The sequence below is a fragment of the Haliotis rufescens genome, unplaced genomic scaffold (genome assembly GCF_023055435.1).
Source record: "Haliotis rufescens isolate VD_foot unplaced genomic scaffold, xgHalRufe1.0.p SCAF_31, whole genome shotgun sequence".
Taxonomy (NCBI): Eukaryota; Metazoa; Mollusca; class Gastropoda; order Lepetellida; family Haliotidae; genus Haliotis; species Haliotis rufescens.
In genome coordinates this window covers 4504971-4523719 of record NW_025964013.1, presented here as the reverse complement: position 1 = coordinate 4523719, position 18749 = coordinate 4504971, and the positions used below count along the sequence as shown (strand labels likewise).

General features: G+C 43.2%; 1 protein-coding gene across 3 annotated transcripts in view; it reads left to right on the top strand.

The window, feature by feature from the left end:
* LOC124122567 (N-chimaerin-like) overlaps positions 1-17713 on the top strand; it is a 40649-nt gene extending 22936 nt beyond the window's left edge. For 2 of the 3 annotated variants that reach the window (XM_046485630.2, XM_046485629.2), the window contains 8 exons: positions 3312-3606; positions 4812-4910; positions 6090-6174; positions 7333-7506; positions 8693-8770; positions 10269-10406; positions 11394-11505; positions 12392-17713. In XM_046485630.2, coding sequence (XP_046341586.1) covers positions 3312-3606; positions 4812-4910; positions 6090-6174; positions 7333-7506; positions 8693-8770; positions 10269-10406; positions 11394-11505; positions 12392-12569 — 1159 coding nt within the window. In that variant the 3' untranslated portion in view covers positions 12570-17713. Of the gene's footprint in view, positions 1-3311; positions 3607-4811; positions 4911-6089; positions 6175-7332; positions 7507-8692; positions 8771-10268; positions 10407-11017; positions 11221-11393; positions 11506-12391 lie in introns of those variants that run through there. The other variant, XM_048380531.1, reaches the window with a different exon arrangement.
* Positions 17714-18749: the final 1036 nt, after the last annotated feature.

Sequence of the window (18749 nt, the reverse complement as noted above, 5' to 3'; positions counted from 1 at the left end):
AATAGTCATAGGCCTCAGATCATCATAACACCCACACTTCAACGTAGGCTTACAATAGTCTTAGGCCTCAGATCATCATAACACCCACACTTCAACGTAGGCTTACAATAGTCTTAGGCCTCAGATCATCGAAACTCCCACACTTCAACGTAGGCTTACAATAGTCTTAGGCCTCAGATCATCATAACACCCACACTTCAACGTAGGCTTACAATAGTCATAGGCCTCAGATCATCATAACACCCACACTTCAACGTAGGCTTACAATGGTCATAGGCCTCAGATCATCATAACACCCACACTTCAACGTAGGCTTACAATAGTCATAGGCCTCTGATTGTCGAAACCCCCACACTTCAACGTAGGCTTACAATAGTCTTAGGCCTCAGATCATCATAACACCCACACTTCAACGTAGGCTTACAATAGTCTTAGGCCTCAGATCATCGAAACTCCCACACTTCAACGTAGGCTTACAATAGTCTTAGGCCTCAGATCATCGTAACTCCCACACTTCAACGTAGGCTTACAATAGTCTTAGGCCTCAGATCATCGAAACTCCCACACTTCAACGTAGGCTTACAATAGTCTTAGGCCTCAGATCATCATAACACCCACACTTCAACGTAGGCTTACAATAGTCATAGGCCTCAGATCATCATAACACCCACACTTCAACGTAGGCTTACAATAGTCATAGGCCTCAGATCATCATAACACCCACACTTCAACGTAGGCTTACAATAGTCTTAGGCCTCAGATCATCATAACACCCACACTTCAACGTAGGCTTACAATAGTCATAGGCCTCAGATCATCGTAACACCCACACTTTAACGTAGGCTTACAATAGTCTTAGGCCTCAGATCATCATAACACCCACACTTCAACGTAGGCTTACAATAGTCTTAGGCCTCAGATCATCATAACACCCACACTTCAACGTAGGCTTACAATAGTCATAGGCCTCTGATTGTCGAAACCCCCACACTTCAACGCAGGCTTACAATAGTCTTAGGCCTCAGATCATCATAACACCCACACTTCAACGTAGGCTTACAATAGTCTTAGGCCTCAGATCATCGTAACACCCACACTTCAACGTAGGCTTACAATAGTCTTAGGCCTCAGATCATCGAAACTCCCACACTTCAACGTAGGCTTACAATAGTCTTAGGCCTCAGATCATCATAACACCCACACTTCAACGTAGGCTTACAATAGTCATAGGCCTCAGATCATCATAACACCCACACTTCAACGTAGGCTTACAATAGTCATAGGCCTCAGATCATCATAACACCCACACTTCAACGTAGGCTTACAATAGTCTTAGGCCTCAGATCATCATAACACCCACACTTCAACGTAGGCTTACAATAGTCTTAGGCCTCAGATCATCATAACACCCACACTTCAACGTAGGCTTACAATAGTCATAGGCCTCTGATTGTCGAAACCCCCACACTTCAACGTAGGCTTACAATAGTCTTAGGCCTCAGATCATCATAACACCCACACTTCAACGTAGGCTTACAATAGTCTTAGGCCTCAGATCATCGTAACACCCACACTTCAACGTAGGCTTACAATAGTCTTAGGCCTCAGATCATCATAACCCTCACACTTCAACGTAGGCTTACAATAATCGTAAGCCTCAGATGAACGTAACCCTCATTCTTCAGCGTAGGATTACATCAGTTGTAGGCCTCAGATCAGGTTGTTGGAATGTGTTGTGTGGGTGATGGTGGTTCATGTACCCCGCTGTCCTGTGTCACCGGGTGTCTGGCCCGGGTTATGTGTATGTGTTGTGTGGGTGATGTACCCTGCTGTCCTGCGTCACCGGGTGTCTGGCCCAGGTTATGTGTATGTGTTGTGTGGGTGATGGTGGTTCTTGTACCCCGCTGTCCTGTGTCACCGGGTGTCTGGCCCGGGTTATGTGTATGTGTTGTGTGGGTGATGTACCCTGCTGTCCTGTGTCACCGGGTGTCTGGCCCAGGCTATGTGTATGTGTTGTGTGGGTGATGGTGGTTCTTGTACCCTGCTGTCCTGTGTCACCGGGTGTCTGGCCCAGGTTATGTGTATGTGTTGTGTGGGTGATGTACCCTGCTGTCCTGTGTCACCGGGTGTCTGGCCCAGGTTATGTGTATGTGTTGTGTGGGTGATGTACCCTGCTGTCCTGTGTCACCGGGTGTCTGGCCCAGGCTATGTGTATGTGTTGTGTGGGTGATGGTGGTTCTTGTACCCCGCTGTCCTGCGTCACCGGGTGTCTGGCCCAGGCTATGTGTATGTGTTGTGTGGGTGATGGTGGTTCTTGTACCCCGCTGTCCTGTGTCACCGGGTGTCTGGCCCAGGTTATGTGTATGTGTTGTGTGGGTGATGTACCCTGCTGTCCTGTGTCACCGGGTGTCTGGCCCAGGCTATGTGTATGTGTTGTGTGGGTGATGGTGGTTCTTGTACCCCGCTGTCCTGCGTCACCGGGTGTCTGGCCCAGGTTATGTGTATGTGTTGTGTGGGTGATGTACCCTGCTGTCCTGCGTCACCGGGTGTCTGGCCCGGGTTATGTGTATGTGTTGTGTGGGTGATGTACCCTGCTGTCCTGTGTCACCGGGTGTCTGGCCCAGGCTATGTGTATGTGTTGTGTGGGTGATGGTGGTTTATGTACCCCGCTGTCCTGCGTCACCGGGTGTCTGGCCCGGGTTATGTGTATGTGTTGTGTGGGTGATGTACCCTGCTGTCCTGCGTCACCGGGTGTCTGGCCCAGGTTATGTGTATGTGTTGTGTGGTTTATGTACCCTGCTGTCCTGCGTCACCGGGTGTCTGGCCCAGGTTATGTGTATGTGTTGTGTGGGTGATGTACCCTGCTGTCCTGTGTCACCGGGTGTCTGGCCTAGGTTATGTGTATGTGTTGTGTGGTTTATGTACCCTGCTGTCCTGCGTCACCGGGTGTCAGGCCCAGGTTATGTGTATGTGTTGTGTGGGTGATGTACCCTGCTGTCCTGTGTCACCGGGTGTCTGGCCCAGGTTATGTGTATGTGTTGTGTGGGTGATGTACCCTGCTGTCCTGTGTCACCGGGTGTCTGGCCCAGGTTATGTGTATGTGTTGTGTGGGTGATGGTGGTTTATGTACCCCGCTGTCCTGTGTCACCGGGTGTCTGGCCCAGGTTATGTGTATGTGTTGTGTGGGTGATGTACCCTGCTGTCCTGTGTCACCGGGTGTCTGGCCCAGGTTATGTGTATGTGGCTGACATGTTGCTGCAGTGTTGTAGACTGGCATCAGTCAACTCACTTCCTTACCTTCTTTTTCGCAGATTTAATTGTGAAACAAAGAACTTCAAACTATACTATGATGGCAAACATTTTGTGGGTGAGAAGCGTTTTGATACAGTGCACTCTCTGGTGGAGGATGGCCTGATCCACTTCTATATCGAGCTGCGAGCAGCTGACTACATATCAGCACTTTCTAATGAGTCCAACTACGAAGAGTCGCCATATCTCGCGTACAGCTACAAGAAGAAACGGCTAAAGACTCGCTCCCGGCCAGCGTCGTCACGGCGACTGGACTACACGGATGATGAGGTCACGTCGTCTGATGTGGATGTTCCGGTGTGTATATTGCAAGATGACTTAGCTTTATGTCCTTTCAGGATTGTTGTAGAAATATGTATGTTTTTTATGGACTTGCTTGTATTGTAAGTCGGCATTTGTAGAATCATCATTGTTCTGATGTTTATGTTACATTGTGTCCAGATTTTAAGACCAGTTGCACCTTGTCACTCCGACACTGTCTTCATTACAAGAGTTGAGAGTTGGTCAGTGGATGTGGTCTTGGGCCGCCTCCGTGGTCTAGTGGTAGTGCCTCTGCCTGGAGAGCGGAAGGTCCGGGGTTCGATCCCTGTCTGTGTCATATCAAAAGAGGTTAAAAGATGGTACTTGTTGTTACCCTGTCTGGCGGTCGGCATTAAGGGTCTAAACAAGGACTGGTCGTCCCGGAGTCAGTATACTGTGTCTGAGTAGGGTATTCATGTAAAACTGCGGCATGGTATCTCAGTGTGCTAGCACTTTAATTCGGTATCTGTCCGGACAAGTATAAGCACGTCGCTATATTAGTGCAATAATCTTGGACGCGACTTTAAACCCCATTTCACCTCACCTCATCTCACCTCACTGCGACACAGTCTTCATTACAAGAGTAGAGAGTGGGTCGGTACATGTGCACCTGTCACTACGACCCTGTCTTCATTACAAGAGTAGAGAGTGGGTCGGTACATGTGCACTTGTCACTACGACCCTGTCTTCATTACAAGAGTAGAGAGTGGGTCGGTACATGTGCACTTGTCACTACGACCCTGTCTTCATTACAAGAGTAGAGAGTGGGTCGGTACATGTGCACTTGTCACTAAGACCCTGTCTTCATTACAAGAGTAGAGAGTGGGTCGGTACATGTGCACTTGTCACTACGACCCTGTCTTCATTACAAGAGTAGAGAGTGGGTCGGTACATGTGCACTTGTCACTAAGACCCTGTCTTCATTACAAGAGTAGAGAGTGGGTCGGTACATGTGCACTTGTCACTACGACCCTGTCTTCATTACAAGAGTAGAGAGTGGGTCGGTACATGTGCACTTGTCACTACGACCCTGTCTTCATTACAAGAGTAGAGAGTGGGTCGGTACATGTGCACTTGTCACTACGACCCTGTCTTCATTACAAGAGTAGAGAGTGGGTCGGTACATGTGCACTTGTCACTACGACCCTGTCTTCATTACAAGAGTAGAGAGTGGGTCGGTACATGTGCACCTGTCTTTGTAGGACACCGTTGTGGAGGAGGAGGAAGGGGAGGATGGGGACGAGGATGACGATGACCTCCCCCCAGACTGGAAGCATTATGAGAAGCAGCATTGTTTTAAGGTGAGATCACCATGGATCCTGAAGGATGCAGTCTGTCATATATATTTCAGTTTGTCACAAAACACGCCATTGAGGTATACTTTTCAGCAAATCTGTACAGTAATGAAAAACTTGACAAAATGGTACAAATTGACAAAATGACCTTTGTCGAATGAGGCTGCAAGGTGACCAACAATTAAATTAAGAAGCTTAGGATGTCGGTTGTATATCTCGTAGTGTATGTAAAATCTGTATGTTGACAATCTGTGCAATGTTTCTCAATTTGTGTCTCATATTTATAACAGGTACATTCGGCGATTTCTAAGGTATAAGTTTGTTGTGTGATATCAGAACACAGTGTGACTTATGAATGGATCTGCTAGAGGGAAATTATTGACATATGCATCATATAGATCATGATGCTTGACAAGAAAAGACAAACATTCTATATATTATTTTTAACTTATTGATCTCCGCGATCCCTGTGTATGATGAAAATCATTGTGTCATTGACTCAGAGTGGAAGTATTTCAATCCTCAAGTTTAAAGACGTTATTTCAATCTGACCCGACCCGATCCCACCCTATCCCCACCCTAATCCCCACCCTACCCCCACCCTATACTAAACGACCAGTCCCTAAGTGCAATGTACACACCTGTTATTTCATGTAAACATTAAAGTAAGAATCTGTTAGTAGTGTGGAAAAGATTCAATGCGTTCTAATAGACCTGAATTCTGGTGTGTGGCAGCGTAGAACATGGCAGAATTATCTGTGCAGAGTTTCATCCCTTAGTGTGCCAGGATCTACTGGGTGTGTACTTGATTCTCTCATTTTTGTCCCCTTTCCCAGTCCAAGGTTTGTCAGCGTAAGCAACATTCATCACCACTCGCCCCTTTCCGTAACCTGCAAGAAGACTCGCCCCCCTATTGATGAATGTTATGTGCAAAAATACGACAAACCTGCAAGTCCTGATGTGTTTTTAATAGCATCTGGAATATATATGGTATATGGGGGAAATATGTGTGAATCATTACGCAACGAGTTATTCTTTTAGCTATGACCGTTTGTGCTTAGACTGAACCCAGTCATAAAAATGTCCACGAGAGGGGCACAAGTCGCTATTTGGCTTGTTCTGGAATAACAGAAGTTGACCGTGAATGCATGAACCGTTTTATTGATGATTCATATTTTGTTGCAGCTTCAAAACTTCATGGGCCTTCACTGGTGCGACTTCTGTGCCAACTTCATGTGGGGCCTCATTGCCCAGGGGGTCAAATGTCAAGGTAAAAAACTCTGTCATACATCATTCCAGGACCCATTATTTATAATTTGCAGAATTAAATTATCAGAAGACCAGAGATTGATGATTACATATTTAAAGTAAGGACCATAACTCTTCAAGTACAGTCCAGGAGTTTGTTAATAAGGAGTTGTTTCCCTTGATTGCTGTAATTCACGTTTGTCACAGCGATTGTATATTCCGACCGTAAGGACAAACCAGTCGCGTGCTTGAGGTTGGGGGTGGGGTGGGCTGGGGTGGGGTGGAGTTGGGAGGGGTTGAGAGTGGGGTTTGGGTTGAGGTTGGTTTTGAGGTGGGGAGGGATTGGTGTTGAGAGTGGGATTGGTGTTGTGGGTGGGGTTGAGGTTGGTGTTGCGGTTGGGTGGGGTTGAGGGTGGGGTGGGGTTGGGGTTGAGGTTGGTTGGGGTTAGGGTTGGGGTTGTGGGCTATGATGCTGGGATGTTTTTAATAATTATTAAAATCTGGCTTTATCAAAATAAATAATATATTCACTGTAATGGTTGATGAACAATGCGGCTCCAACAAATATTGTTTTACTCTTCATTTTAGGTAGCACTGTCACAAACCCAAATCCCACATTTTAGGGAGCTCTGTCACAAACCCAAATCCCACATATAAGGGAGCACTGTCTCAAACCCAAATCCCACATTTTAGGGAGCACTGCCTAAAACCCAAATCCCACATTTTAGGGGGCTCTGTCACAAACCCAAATCCCACATATAAGGGAGCGCTGTCTCAAACCCAAATCCCACATTTTAGGGAGCACTGCCTCAAACCCAAATCCCTCATTTTAGGGAACACTGTCTCAAACCCAAATCTCACATTTTAGGGAGCAGTCTCAACCCAAATCCCACATTTTAGGGAGCAGTCTCAAACCCAAATCCCACATTTTAGGGAGCACTGCCTCAAACCCAAATCCTACATTTTAGGGAGCACTGCCTCAAACCCAAATCCCACATTTTAGGGAGCACTGCCTCAAACCCAAATCCCACATTTTAGGGAGCACTACCTCAAACCCAAATCCCGTATTTAAGGGAGCACTGCCTCAAACCCAAATCCTACACCCCTTGTATTATTGACTGGTTGTCTAGACAATGGGTTGTGTGATGTCAGGGTGACTGTTGTGTTTCTGTGTGTCCAGATTGTGGGTTTGAAGCTCACAAGAAGTGCTCGGAGAAGGTGCCCAATGACTGCATGCCGGACATGAAGTATGTGAAGCGGATCTACGGCGCCGACCTGACGACCGTGGTGCTGGCACAGAAGACGGGCATCCCACATGTGGTGGAGAAGTGTGTCAAGGAGATCGAGACCAGAGGTCAGACTTTGCGCTGTCATTTGTTAGTTGGTCCTTTAACACTGCACTCAGCAATATGTGATGATGGTCTGTAAATAATCAAGTCTGGGCCAGACGATCAAGTGATTGACATCATGAGCATTGATCCACGCAACTGGGATACAATGACATGCATGAACCAAGTCACCAAGCCTGACCACCTGATCCATCTACCTGAATTCCTACGGGGGGATTTGTTCGTTGTTCAGTCTCTGCTGTGGTATGGTCAGGCATCGGTCGCACTATCATGTTTGTTTGTTTATTGTTTAACGCCGCACTCAGCACTATTCCAGCTAATAGAGTCTGTACCAGACAATCCAGTGATTGATATCATGAGCATCGACCCACGCAATTGAGATACGATGACATGCATCAACCAAGTCAGCGAGCCTGACCACCCGATCCTGTTAGTCGCCTCTTACAACAAGCATAGTCGCCTTTTACGCCAAGCATGGGTTACTGAAGACCTATTCCACCCCGGATCTTCACGGGTCCTTTCATGTGCCGATACTGAAGCTTATCAACCATGGGAATTGTTGGGTCGTCCCATTGCTATCTGGTGTATGTCATGTAGTCCATGTGTGAGAAGCATTGTGGGGAGTTTGTAGTTAGTCTGGATACATGAAACTTCCCCCCAGGGGATTCCGGGTTAGAATAGGTCCCCAGCAACCTGTGCTGGTTGTTAGAGGTGACTGACCAAATGGGTTTGCCGCGAATAGCTGCAAAATTGATGATGCGGCGTTAAGCAATATTCACTCACTCACTCACTGACCAAATGGATCGAGTGGTCAGACGCAGTGACTTGGTTGATGACATGTAATCGTACCACAACAACAAATTGCTCACGATATCAATCACTGGATTGTCATCTCCAAACCTCATTATTCACAGGCTGCTGCATATCGCTGGAATATTGCTGAGTTCAGCGTCAAGCAGCAAACAAACAAAAAGGAACTACCTGATTGTGTTCTGATTATCTGATTAGGGAATTATCTCAATATTGGTACGAAAATATACAAATAAGGTCATGCCTCTTATGGCAGTATTCATTCACTCACTCAGTTGAAGTGGTTTGATGACCACAGTGTGAGCTGTTGCTTTCAGTTCGTACGATATCAGAAACACATATATGTTTAATATATAAGAATGTTTTATGTTTTGTCTTTAGGTTTGGAGTCGGAAGGGTTGTACCGAATAGCTGGTTTCCATGACGACGTGGAGGCCATCAGGATGTCATTTGATAAAGGTTTGATATCCTATTTTATCATTTCAATCAGTGGGTTTCTTACTAGGATAAAGCCAGATAATATGGATATCTGTTGGCGTCATTTTAGGGTAAATTAAAGGTAAGGGACAGGTAGGTACTTCTTTCAGTGTTTACTAACAAATATGGAATAGACCATGTCTGTCAGCGATTAATGACTGGGGACAAATTACAAGGATAATGTTATTTTGAAACTATTAGTTGTCTTAAAGGGGCCTATCTGAAGCCTTTGTTATGAATTGTGAAGACATTTTACGAGGATGAACGGGATATGAGTTCCATGCCTGTGCTTGTAGACCTCTTTTCCTGATTAAATAACAATTGGATTTGGACGAAGTGTATCGGATATATTGTGACAAGCCGGGCAGACTCCAAACAAATGTGTTGTTTCATTGAGTAGCTTCACTGTGGGAAAGGGCAATAACTCCAGCGGGCAGACGGAGGGAGTGCCGTGATAGGTGATCAATGACAAAATGAAAATATTGTCTGTAGGCGACTGTGGTAGTTACGCCACTATCTAAGAAGCAAGTTTCATTTGGAACTATATTGACTGTTGTCACTCTCGGACTTACTAAACACTGACATCGTGTTGAAATACATTCATGTGCTCATTCCAGGAAAACTTGCCTTTTGAGAATTTCGGGATTTTAAAAAATATATGTTTTGAGTTTCCATAGCAACAACTTTGACTTAGACTGAAAATGGCGTTAGTGCTCGTTTCCAGAGCAGATCTTGAAAAACGTACAACATTTCTTCACCAAACTTGGCACATAGATAGGTCTAGTGGTAAACTGGTGCCTTTTGATAGTTTTGGATTTTTTAGAATTTATTTTTCGAGATGCTAGTGCTTGCTTCTTGAGAGGATTTTGAAAATCATACAATATGTTGTGCCTTGCACACAACCAGACTTATTGGCAGGGGATATTAATATTTCATGCTTGTTTTGATAATAGAATATAATATTGACACATTATAAAGAGGTTATCACGCTTGTGTGTATTTGGATGAATAACCTGTATTAGTTATAAACACTATGTAGTTAGTTTGCCAAGGCTTGCTAAATACAATATTTTTTCCAAGTGTGGGATATTTACCATCCTAAAACACACAAGCATGGTTGCCTCTATTTGTTTCTTATGTATCCTGTTGTTTGTATCTACACATTTTAACAGTATGTTTTTCCTCTTGTAAACACCTTTCTCATGTATAGCGTAGGTCATGCTTCTAGTGGGATAGTCCAGTGATTCAAACATTGGCTCGTCACGCCGAAAACCCGGGTTCGATTCCTCACATGGGCACAATGTGTGAAGTCCCTTTTCTAGTGTCACCTGTCATCATATTGCTGGAATATTGCTAAAAGTGGCACAAACAAAACTCACTCACAAACCAACTTCTAGAGTATGACGGAAATGGTCTAGGCGCGAGCCGATGGTCGACTGACAAGATTGCTGTAACACTGACGCTGGTTATCATTTTGCAGATGGCGAGAATGCCGATATTAGTGTTTCCCGATACGACGACATCAACACGGTGACGAGTGCCCTGAAGCTCTTCTTCCGCCTCCTCCCGATACCCCTCATCACGTTTGATGTCTACAGAATAGTGATAGATGCAGCCAGTAAGTTCCACTGTTCAACCTCTGTTAGCCTTGCTCCAAGGCTGTACTGAAAGAAAAGTCCATGGATGTGTAGTATTTCGATCCTCCTAATAGGCAAGTCTAGATATGTGGACAGTACAGACTCCAGTCTGTTTTAGGGACAACTTGTGCTTATTATTTACATAATCTAGAAATTGTGATTAAAACTGATTATGATTAAAAGTATTGCCTAAGAGACTCGTGCAAGTCTAACACGCTGTGGGCAGTAGGCTCCTTTCATGGAAGGGGCACTGTGGGATGTTGAAATCTGTGGTGATGTTAAGAGTGTGATGTTAAAATTGTGATGTTAAGTCTGTTTTGTTATGTCCGTGATGTTAAGGTGATGTTAAGTTGATGTTGTTATACTGATGATGTTAAATTAATGATGTTTAATGTGTGATGTTTCATGTGTGATGTTTATTGTATCTGAAGGCTGTAATATTCAGTGTGTTATGTTAGGTGATGTTAAGTTGGTGATGTTACAGTGATGTGATATTAAGTGTGTGGTGTTATGTGTGTGGTGTTGATGTTTCAGAGGAGGAGGAGAGTGATGTTAAGTGTGTGATGTTAAGTGTGTGGTGTTGATGTTTCAGAGAAGGAGGAGAGTGATGTTAAGTGTGTGGTGTTATGTGTGTGGTGTTATGTGTGTGGTGTTGATGTTTCAGAGAAGGAGGAGAGTGATGTTAAGTGTGTGGTGTTATGTGTGTGGTGTTGATGTTTCAGAGAAGGAGGAGAGTGATGTTAAGTGTGTGGTGTTATGTGTGTGGTGTTGATGTTTCAGAGAAGGAGGAGAGTGATGTTAAGTGTGTGGTGTTATGTGTGTGGTGTTATGTGTGTGGTGTTGATGTTTCAGAGAAGGAGGAGAGTGATGTTAAGTGTGTGGTGTTATGTGTGTGGTGTTGATGTTTCAGAGAAGGAGGAGAGTGATGTTAAGTGTGTGGTGTTATGTGTGTGGTGTTGATGTTTCAGAGAAGGAGGAGAGTGATGTTAACGAGCAGGTGAAGATGCTGAAAGAAGCCATCACCAGTCTGCCTGCCGCCCACTTCCAGACTCTCAAGTACCTCATCATGCACCTGGTCAGGTGAGGAGACAACTCTATCATCAGTGTAGAGTTCGAAATAGTGTATTGGTCTTAGTATGGCATGTTGATTCTCTCTGTACAACTGATAGTAAAGGGCGGTTCGGTAGCCTAGTGGTTTAAGCTTTCACTCATCACGCTGAAGACCCGGGCTCAATTCCCCACATGGGTACAATGTGTGAAGCCCATTTCTGCTGTCCATCCGGAATATTGCTGGAATATTGCTAAAAGCGGCGTAAAAGCATACTCACTCACTCACTCACTCAACTGATAGTACATTTATGATAACACAATATTGATCTACTTGGATTGTTCGAGACAGTCCTGGTCAGCTCGTGGTCATGACAGTCTGTAAACAAGGCTGGAGGCAGTGTAAGCACCAGTTTGAGGGGGAAAGGTAGTGTGCAAGGGAGATAACTCTGTAATCTAATGGTGTGGCTGAACACATCTGGGCTTTTGTTTAGGCTGCAATCCTTTGAGTTCAGTTTGTGATCCCTTACTTTTGTACATTAGAATATGACATTCATCTCACTTTGTTGTACATGTTTGTGTGTGCTTTGTTGGAAGTATGCACACATGGGCATATAAGTTTGTTTGTTTATTTGTTTGTTTGTTTGTTGTTTAATGCCACACTCAGCAATATTCTAGCTACATGAAGGTGGTCTGTAAATAATGGAGTCCCGACAAGACAATCCAGTGATTGATAACATGAGCATCAATCCAGACAATTGGGATATGATGACATGCAACCAAGTCAGCAAGCCTGACCACCTGGTCCTGTTAGTTGCCTCTTACGACAACCACTTATGATAAGCATGGGTTGCTGAAGACTACAACAAACTACCAGAAACAAGCCATGTGACTGTGTGTTATTTGTGCTGTATTCCAGAGTGACGGAGCACAAAGGCAAGAACATGATGGGAGCGGAGAACCTGTCCATCGTGTTTGCCCCCACACTGATGCGGCCACTGGAGACCGACCCCATGGTCAGCCTAATGGCCGCCAAGTTCGAGCAGAAGGTCATCGAACTGGTCATAGTCCACCACAAAGAGGTGTTGGGAAAGTGATCTGTGAGATACTTCACGGGTCTGTGAGGTACTTCACGGGGCTGTGAGATACGTCATGGAGCTGTGAGATATGTCATGGAGCTGTGAGATACTTCACAGAGCTTGTTGGTGCTTGGAGTCGAACAGCTGACTCTGATTGAAATATAAAAATCATGTATCAATATTTTGATCAAAAGAAAGGAACAACTGTTCTGTTCACTGATCGATGTTTGTCATTTATGGAAATATCAGGAAGTCTTGCAATAGTAGCTGAATGTTCTATATCCAGTCTGTGTAGGAAGTCTGCACACTACAGGGAGTCTAGGAACATTTAGCCAAGTCTCTCTTCATGTTACAGCTTACAAATTTGTATCAGATGAACATTGTTGATCAGGTGCCCTGGTTCAGTAAAACTTGACATTAGGAAGGAATTCCCTTCTTCTACAGCAGGTGCCTGGTAACTTGACATTAGGAATTCCCTTCTTCTACAGCAGGTGCCTGGTAACTTGACATTAGGAATTCCCTTTTTCTGCAGCAGGTGCCTGGTTCGGTCACTGTGTTGATAAAACTTGACATTAGGAGTTCCCTTCTTCTACAGCAGGTGCCTGGTAACTTGACATTAGGAATTCCCTTGTTCTTCACAGATAGAACTTAATGTTTGATCATAATTTAACCAGGTGTAAATCATGTTAGTGTTCACAGTTGAGCTTGTACTGTAGACAGTGACCTTACCTTGGCTGAGAAAACAAACTGACTGTCATACATGATCACATGGAGCTGACGAAGATGAAAACGACTAGTGAGGACGAGCTGGAGACAGTGACATGTCTGCAGTCGTTTTGCCCTACTGATCACAAGGTGAGGCAGCTGGGGCTCGGTAGACGGTGTGTTAGCTTGGTGCACACCCTGCTTGAGTTTGAAGCCTACAGTAGATATTTTGTGTCTTGCTGTTGCTTTTGACCTGGAGGATATTATGTAGCTTCACCAGTGCTCGAAGAAGCATTCAGACTTTTCAACAAGTTCATCCACAGGAGATATTTGTTTTGGTAAAAGTTCTCTTATATAAATTTTGACTTTTAATCAAGAAATCTATTTTCATTGAATCCTTCATCTTACAAAAAAACCACTATTTTATTTTATTTTAGAATCTCTGTTATATTAGTATAAGTGTATCAATTATAGCTGCATGTGCTCTGAGCAGCTGTAAGCATCTGGTATGTTATGCTGAAATGATGAACATGCTGAAATGATGAAGTTGCTGAAGACCCCACAAGTATTGTCCCTCTCCAGCATTGTGATTCATCATGGAAATTTGTGTTTTCAGAATTATTTCCATTTTGTTTTTATTTGTTATTGACAGCATTTTACTGTAGCAAACTTGAATGTCAAGAAAAACCCTTGTCCGAAAATCTTCACTTTTTCATACGGCTTCTTTTTTTCATTTTTCATTTTTATTTAATCATTTCACAATACAAAAGCCGCAATCTGTCATGTTTACGTACTTTGAATCCACGGTTTTCATTGCAGGACTACTTTCGTGGGTTTGTGTTGCTGGGATGTTTCTTGTATTGAATTTGTGATAAGGTACTTTTACATGATTCTTGACATTCATGACTTAAAGGGTGTTTGCTATTTATTGATAAGTTCCTGAAGAAACTAATATATGAAAGATTATTTATGCTGTGCCATCACCTAGGCCATGGTAAGGAAGATCAGTAGGAAACACAGCAACAGCTCCTTCCTTCACAATTCCCGACTGACTGACCAGTTCCTCGCTGTAGGGATAGAGCCAATCACTGGCCTGCTCTCTAAGACAAGGCTATCAGTTCCTCACAATAGGGATTGAGCCAATCACTGGCCTGCTCTCTAAGACAAGGCTATCAGTTCCTCGCTGTAGGGATAGAGCCAATCACTGGCCTGCTCTCTTAGACAAGGCTATCAGTTCCTCACAATAGGGATTGAGCCAATCACTGGCCTGCTCTCTAAGACAAGGCTATCAGTTCCTCGCTGTAGGGATAGAGCCAATCACTGGCCTGCTCTCTTAGACAAGGCTATCAGTTCCTCGCTGTAGGGATAGAGCCAATCACTGGCCTGCTCTCTTAGACAAGGCTATCAGTTCCTCGCTGTAGGGATAGAGCCAATCACTGGCCTGCTCTCTTAGACAAGGCTACCAGTTCCTCACTATGGGGACAGAGCCAATCACTGGCCTGCTCTCTAAGACAAGGCTATCAGTCTTCACTATGGGGACAGAGCCAACCACTGGCCTGCTCTCTAAGACAAGGCTATCAGTCCTCACTATGGGGACAGGGCCAATCACTGGCCTGCTCTCTTAGACAAGGCTACCAGTTCCTCACGATAGGTATAGAGCCAATCACAGGCCTGCTCTCAAAGACTAAGCCACCAAATATGGCTGTTATATTAAGGATTTCTAAGGTCAAAAAAAGTTTTTGGATTATCACGACCAGAGATAACTAGCTGTAAGTATAATAGGTTCTAGCTAAGATGATAATCAAAATGACAACATTGTGTACCAAGTTTTACATAGTCCCTGAAGACGTGTTTATTTGAATGCCTCACATTTTGCCAAATTGTTGTGGTCATGATATATCATTTTAATATTTGGATGTGAAGTCACTGCTCAACTTGTGTTGTAACACTTTGCTGTTGTTAACATATTTGTTGACATGTTATGAATTGTATGACATTGATTTTATTTACAGTTCCTTTTATGAAACTTATGCATAATATAAGTAATGTTAGGTCAGCTATGCGCAAGTTATGTTGTCAAGTTATTGACTTAATACACGGATAAGGACTGAGGACAGTATCATTTAGACTGACAGAAAATCAATGGATGAATAAAAAATGTATCATAGATCCGTAGGCAGACATATTTGCTAGGCGACTTTGCTTGTCGTAAGAGGTGACAAGATCAAGTGGTCAGGCTTGCTGACTTGGTTGATGCATGTCATCATAACCCAATTGCGTGGATAGATGCTCATGATGTCAATCACTGGATTGTCTGGTCCAGCCTCAATTATTAACAGACCACCGTCATATAGCTGGAATTTTGCTGAGTGTAGCATTAAACAACAAATATACGTATTTGCTGCATGACTGGAAGATTTGCTAAGTGTGTGTTAAGTTCACTAGATATGTGGCCGTAGCTCCTCATATTGGGAGAATGAATGAATGCATGGGTGAGTGAGTTTTTACACCACATCAACAGTACTTTGGCCATATTGAGATGGGAAAAAGTATTTTTAAGTATTATTTACCTCTTGACAAGTAACATTAAAACTGTAAGTTAGATATCACAGGGTCCCCTTCCACAAAAGGATCTTAGTGATAAGGGAACTGTAGCCCACATTCTTAACATGGACTTATGACAGCCCTGAGATCACTTTGTTAAACAGGAACTAGATTTACTGTTAAACATGCTACGATCATACTGCAAGAGGGAGTGATGGAAGTCCTTTTCATGACATGTTCACAAAAAGTAAGCGCCACATGTTCGCAACAATGAAGCACGACATGTTCGCAACAAGAAAGCACGACATTCGCAACAATGAAACATTAAATGTTCGAAACAATGAAGCAAGATGTGACTGTACTGTTTGATGATCTCCACAGGTGAAAGGAAGTTGTCCTGTGTATCCACGTAAAGAGAACCTTGTCAATTGAATCTCTATTATTCCATCTGGCTTACCACAGGGTAACCGAGGTACCTTTATGATCAGGATTGTATTATTTCTGTGTGTGTCAGACAGCATCCTGTTGACTTCCAGTTAACAATGTTTCACAGTTGGACTCCAGCATTGATCTCGGAGGGTTACCGTAACCCCACCATGTATTTTTTGATAACTCAGTCTGGCAGTCTCCTGCCAATCAACTTGATGCTCATGGGACTAAAGTCATATTTTGTATAATTTACAGTCCAACAGTCATGCTTTCTGCTCTTCATATATCAGCTTAAGAGTTATTTGCAGTTATCTCCCCCTTAAACAAGGGAGATAACTAGTTTGAGCTGCATTTCCTCCGTCCATCATGATTTATTCTCAGCTCATTCAGGCATCAGTAAGAATGAAATGGTGCCAGCTTTCCTTATTGGCTGATTTAATATTTTAAGACAAATTTTGAATACTGACTTTCATGACATCCATTGTTAGATATTGGTTGAGATGTTTGTATTATTATTCAGACTTTATTTTTGGAAATTGTGCCTGGGAAAATATTTAAAGGAAGAACGAACTTGCTGATTGTTGAAATCTAAATTTTAATATAATTTTTGGAGCATAGCTTGTTATGCAAAAGTGTCATCAATTATTGGTGCATGTTCGCATTTTTAGCACTTGATATTTCATGGTTTAGTAATGCTGCACCTTGCTCTTGCAATGCACAAAGGCATTTCACACCTCAAGCTGCCAACGGGGCACTGCCAGGCTAGGTATTGGTAGATGAGGTTTTATTAAGCAGACTATTATTCAGAGAGAGTGATTTATTTTTGACTGTGTGTTTATGTGGAAAGCAACATTGAGATCAGGAACCAGTGTGCTATTGAAAACCTGTGACCACAATCTGTGCATATCTTTTTTAATACTTCAATATGAATGTCTTTGTATGTCTTGTCAAAAGTATAAATACAATTTTAAGCTGCTCAGCCATGTTACCAGATGTGAGTTGCCTCTTAGACCCACATTTCTCCGGGACTTTTATCTGCACAATCAATACACTGAGAAGTGGGCAGCGCCACTGCATGTGGAGACAGTGCTTTCATGTGTGCAGTCGGTGGGAATTTTCATAAAGACTGTGTCCCTCTGTTGGTGATCAGTGCTTCTGTGTTGATCATTGATTATACTCTCGGCTTGACAGTCAGATCACATTAATCATCAGGTTACACCACGTTGGTTTCTTTAAGCATTCAGAGCTAACCATTTCATTAAATCTTGCAGCTAGGGTGGGAGTGAAGTCCCTGCTTGTCCTCTATGACATCCAAGGTCCTAACTTTATGCAATGAAAGGGTCTATAGTCACTGATGGTCAGCTGTACAAATCCTTATCTCCATTTAAGGAAAGGTGTTCCTTTTATTTACTGATGGTCATGCATGGTTTTATCTTTACATAAGGACATTCAAGGATGTATCTTTACATAAGGACATTCAAGGCCATATCTTTACATAAGGACATTCAAGGCCATATCTTTACATAAGGACATTCAAGGCTGTATCTTTACATAGGACATTCAAGGCCATATCTTTACATGAGGACATTCAAGGTCGTATCTTTACATAAGGACATTCAAGGCTGTATCTTTACATAAGGACATTCAAGGCCGTATCTTTACATAAGGACATTCAAGGCCATATCTTTACATAAGGACATTCAAGGGTGTATCATTACTTAAGGACATTAAAGGGCGTTTCTTCACAAAAGGACATTTAAGGCCGTATCTTCACATAAGGACATTCAAGGCCGTATCTTTACATAAGGACATTTAAGGCCGTATCTTTTCATAAGGACATTCGACTCCTCATCCTTACTTAAGGACATGCATTGCTTTATCTTTTCATAGGGAAATCAAGGCCGTATCCTTACTTAAGGGCATGCATGGTTTTATCTGTAAATAAGGACACTCAAGGCCATGTCCTTACTTAAGGGCTTTATCTTTAAATAAGGACATCCTTACTTAAGGACGTGCATGGTTTTTACCTATACATAAGGACATTTAAGGCATTATCTTTGCTTAAGGACATGCAAGGCCGTATCCTTACTTAATGATATGTAGGGTTGATCTTTTCTTGAAGACATGTAAGGCATTATGTATATTTGCACTCCGCTCAGGCTGCTACCTTTTTGTTTACTTTGAGCCGGCAATATCTAGTAAACAAGGCATCAGACAACCCCAAAGCTCCCCACATTGTCATTATATTGTGTCAGATATGTGTATACTGAATTGGCTGCAAAGTCGCTTTTTTTATGATGTATGGAGCTATGACGGTACCGGTCTGACTAAGGACAAATGGTCTTGAACAATAAAGTAGCCAGAATTTACAACTTAATGCGTTTAAATATAATTTGTCAAGGGTAGCTTGGTCAGTTTTAGGGAAGCAAAAACGTTATTGAAAGTTTTTACCATGAATATTTCAACTGTATATTTGCATGAACTGTTCCCGAAAGGAGGCCATTGCGGTGTTCTTTTATC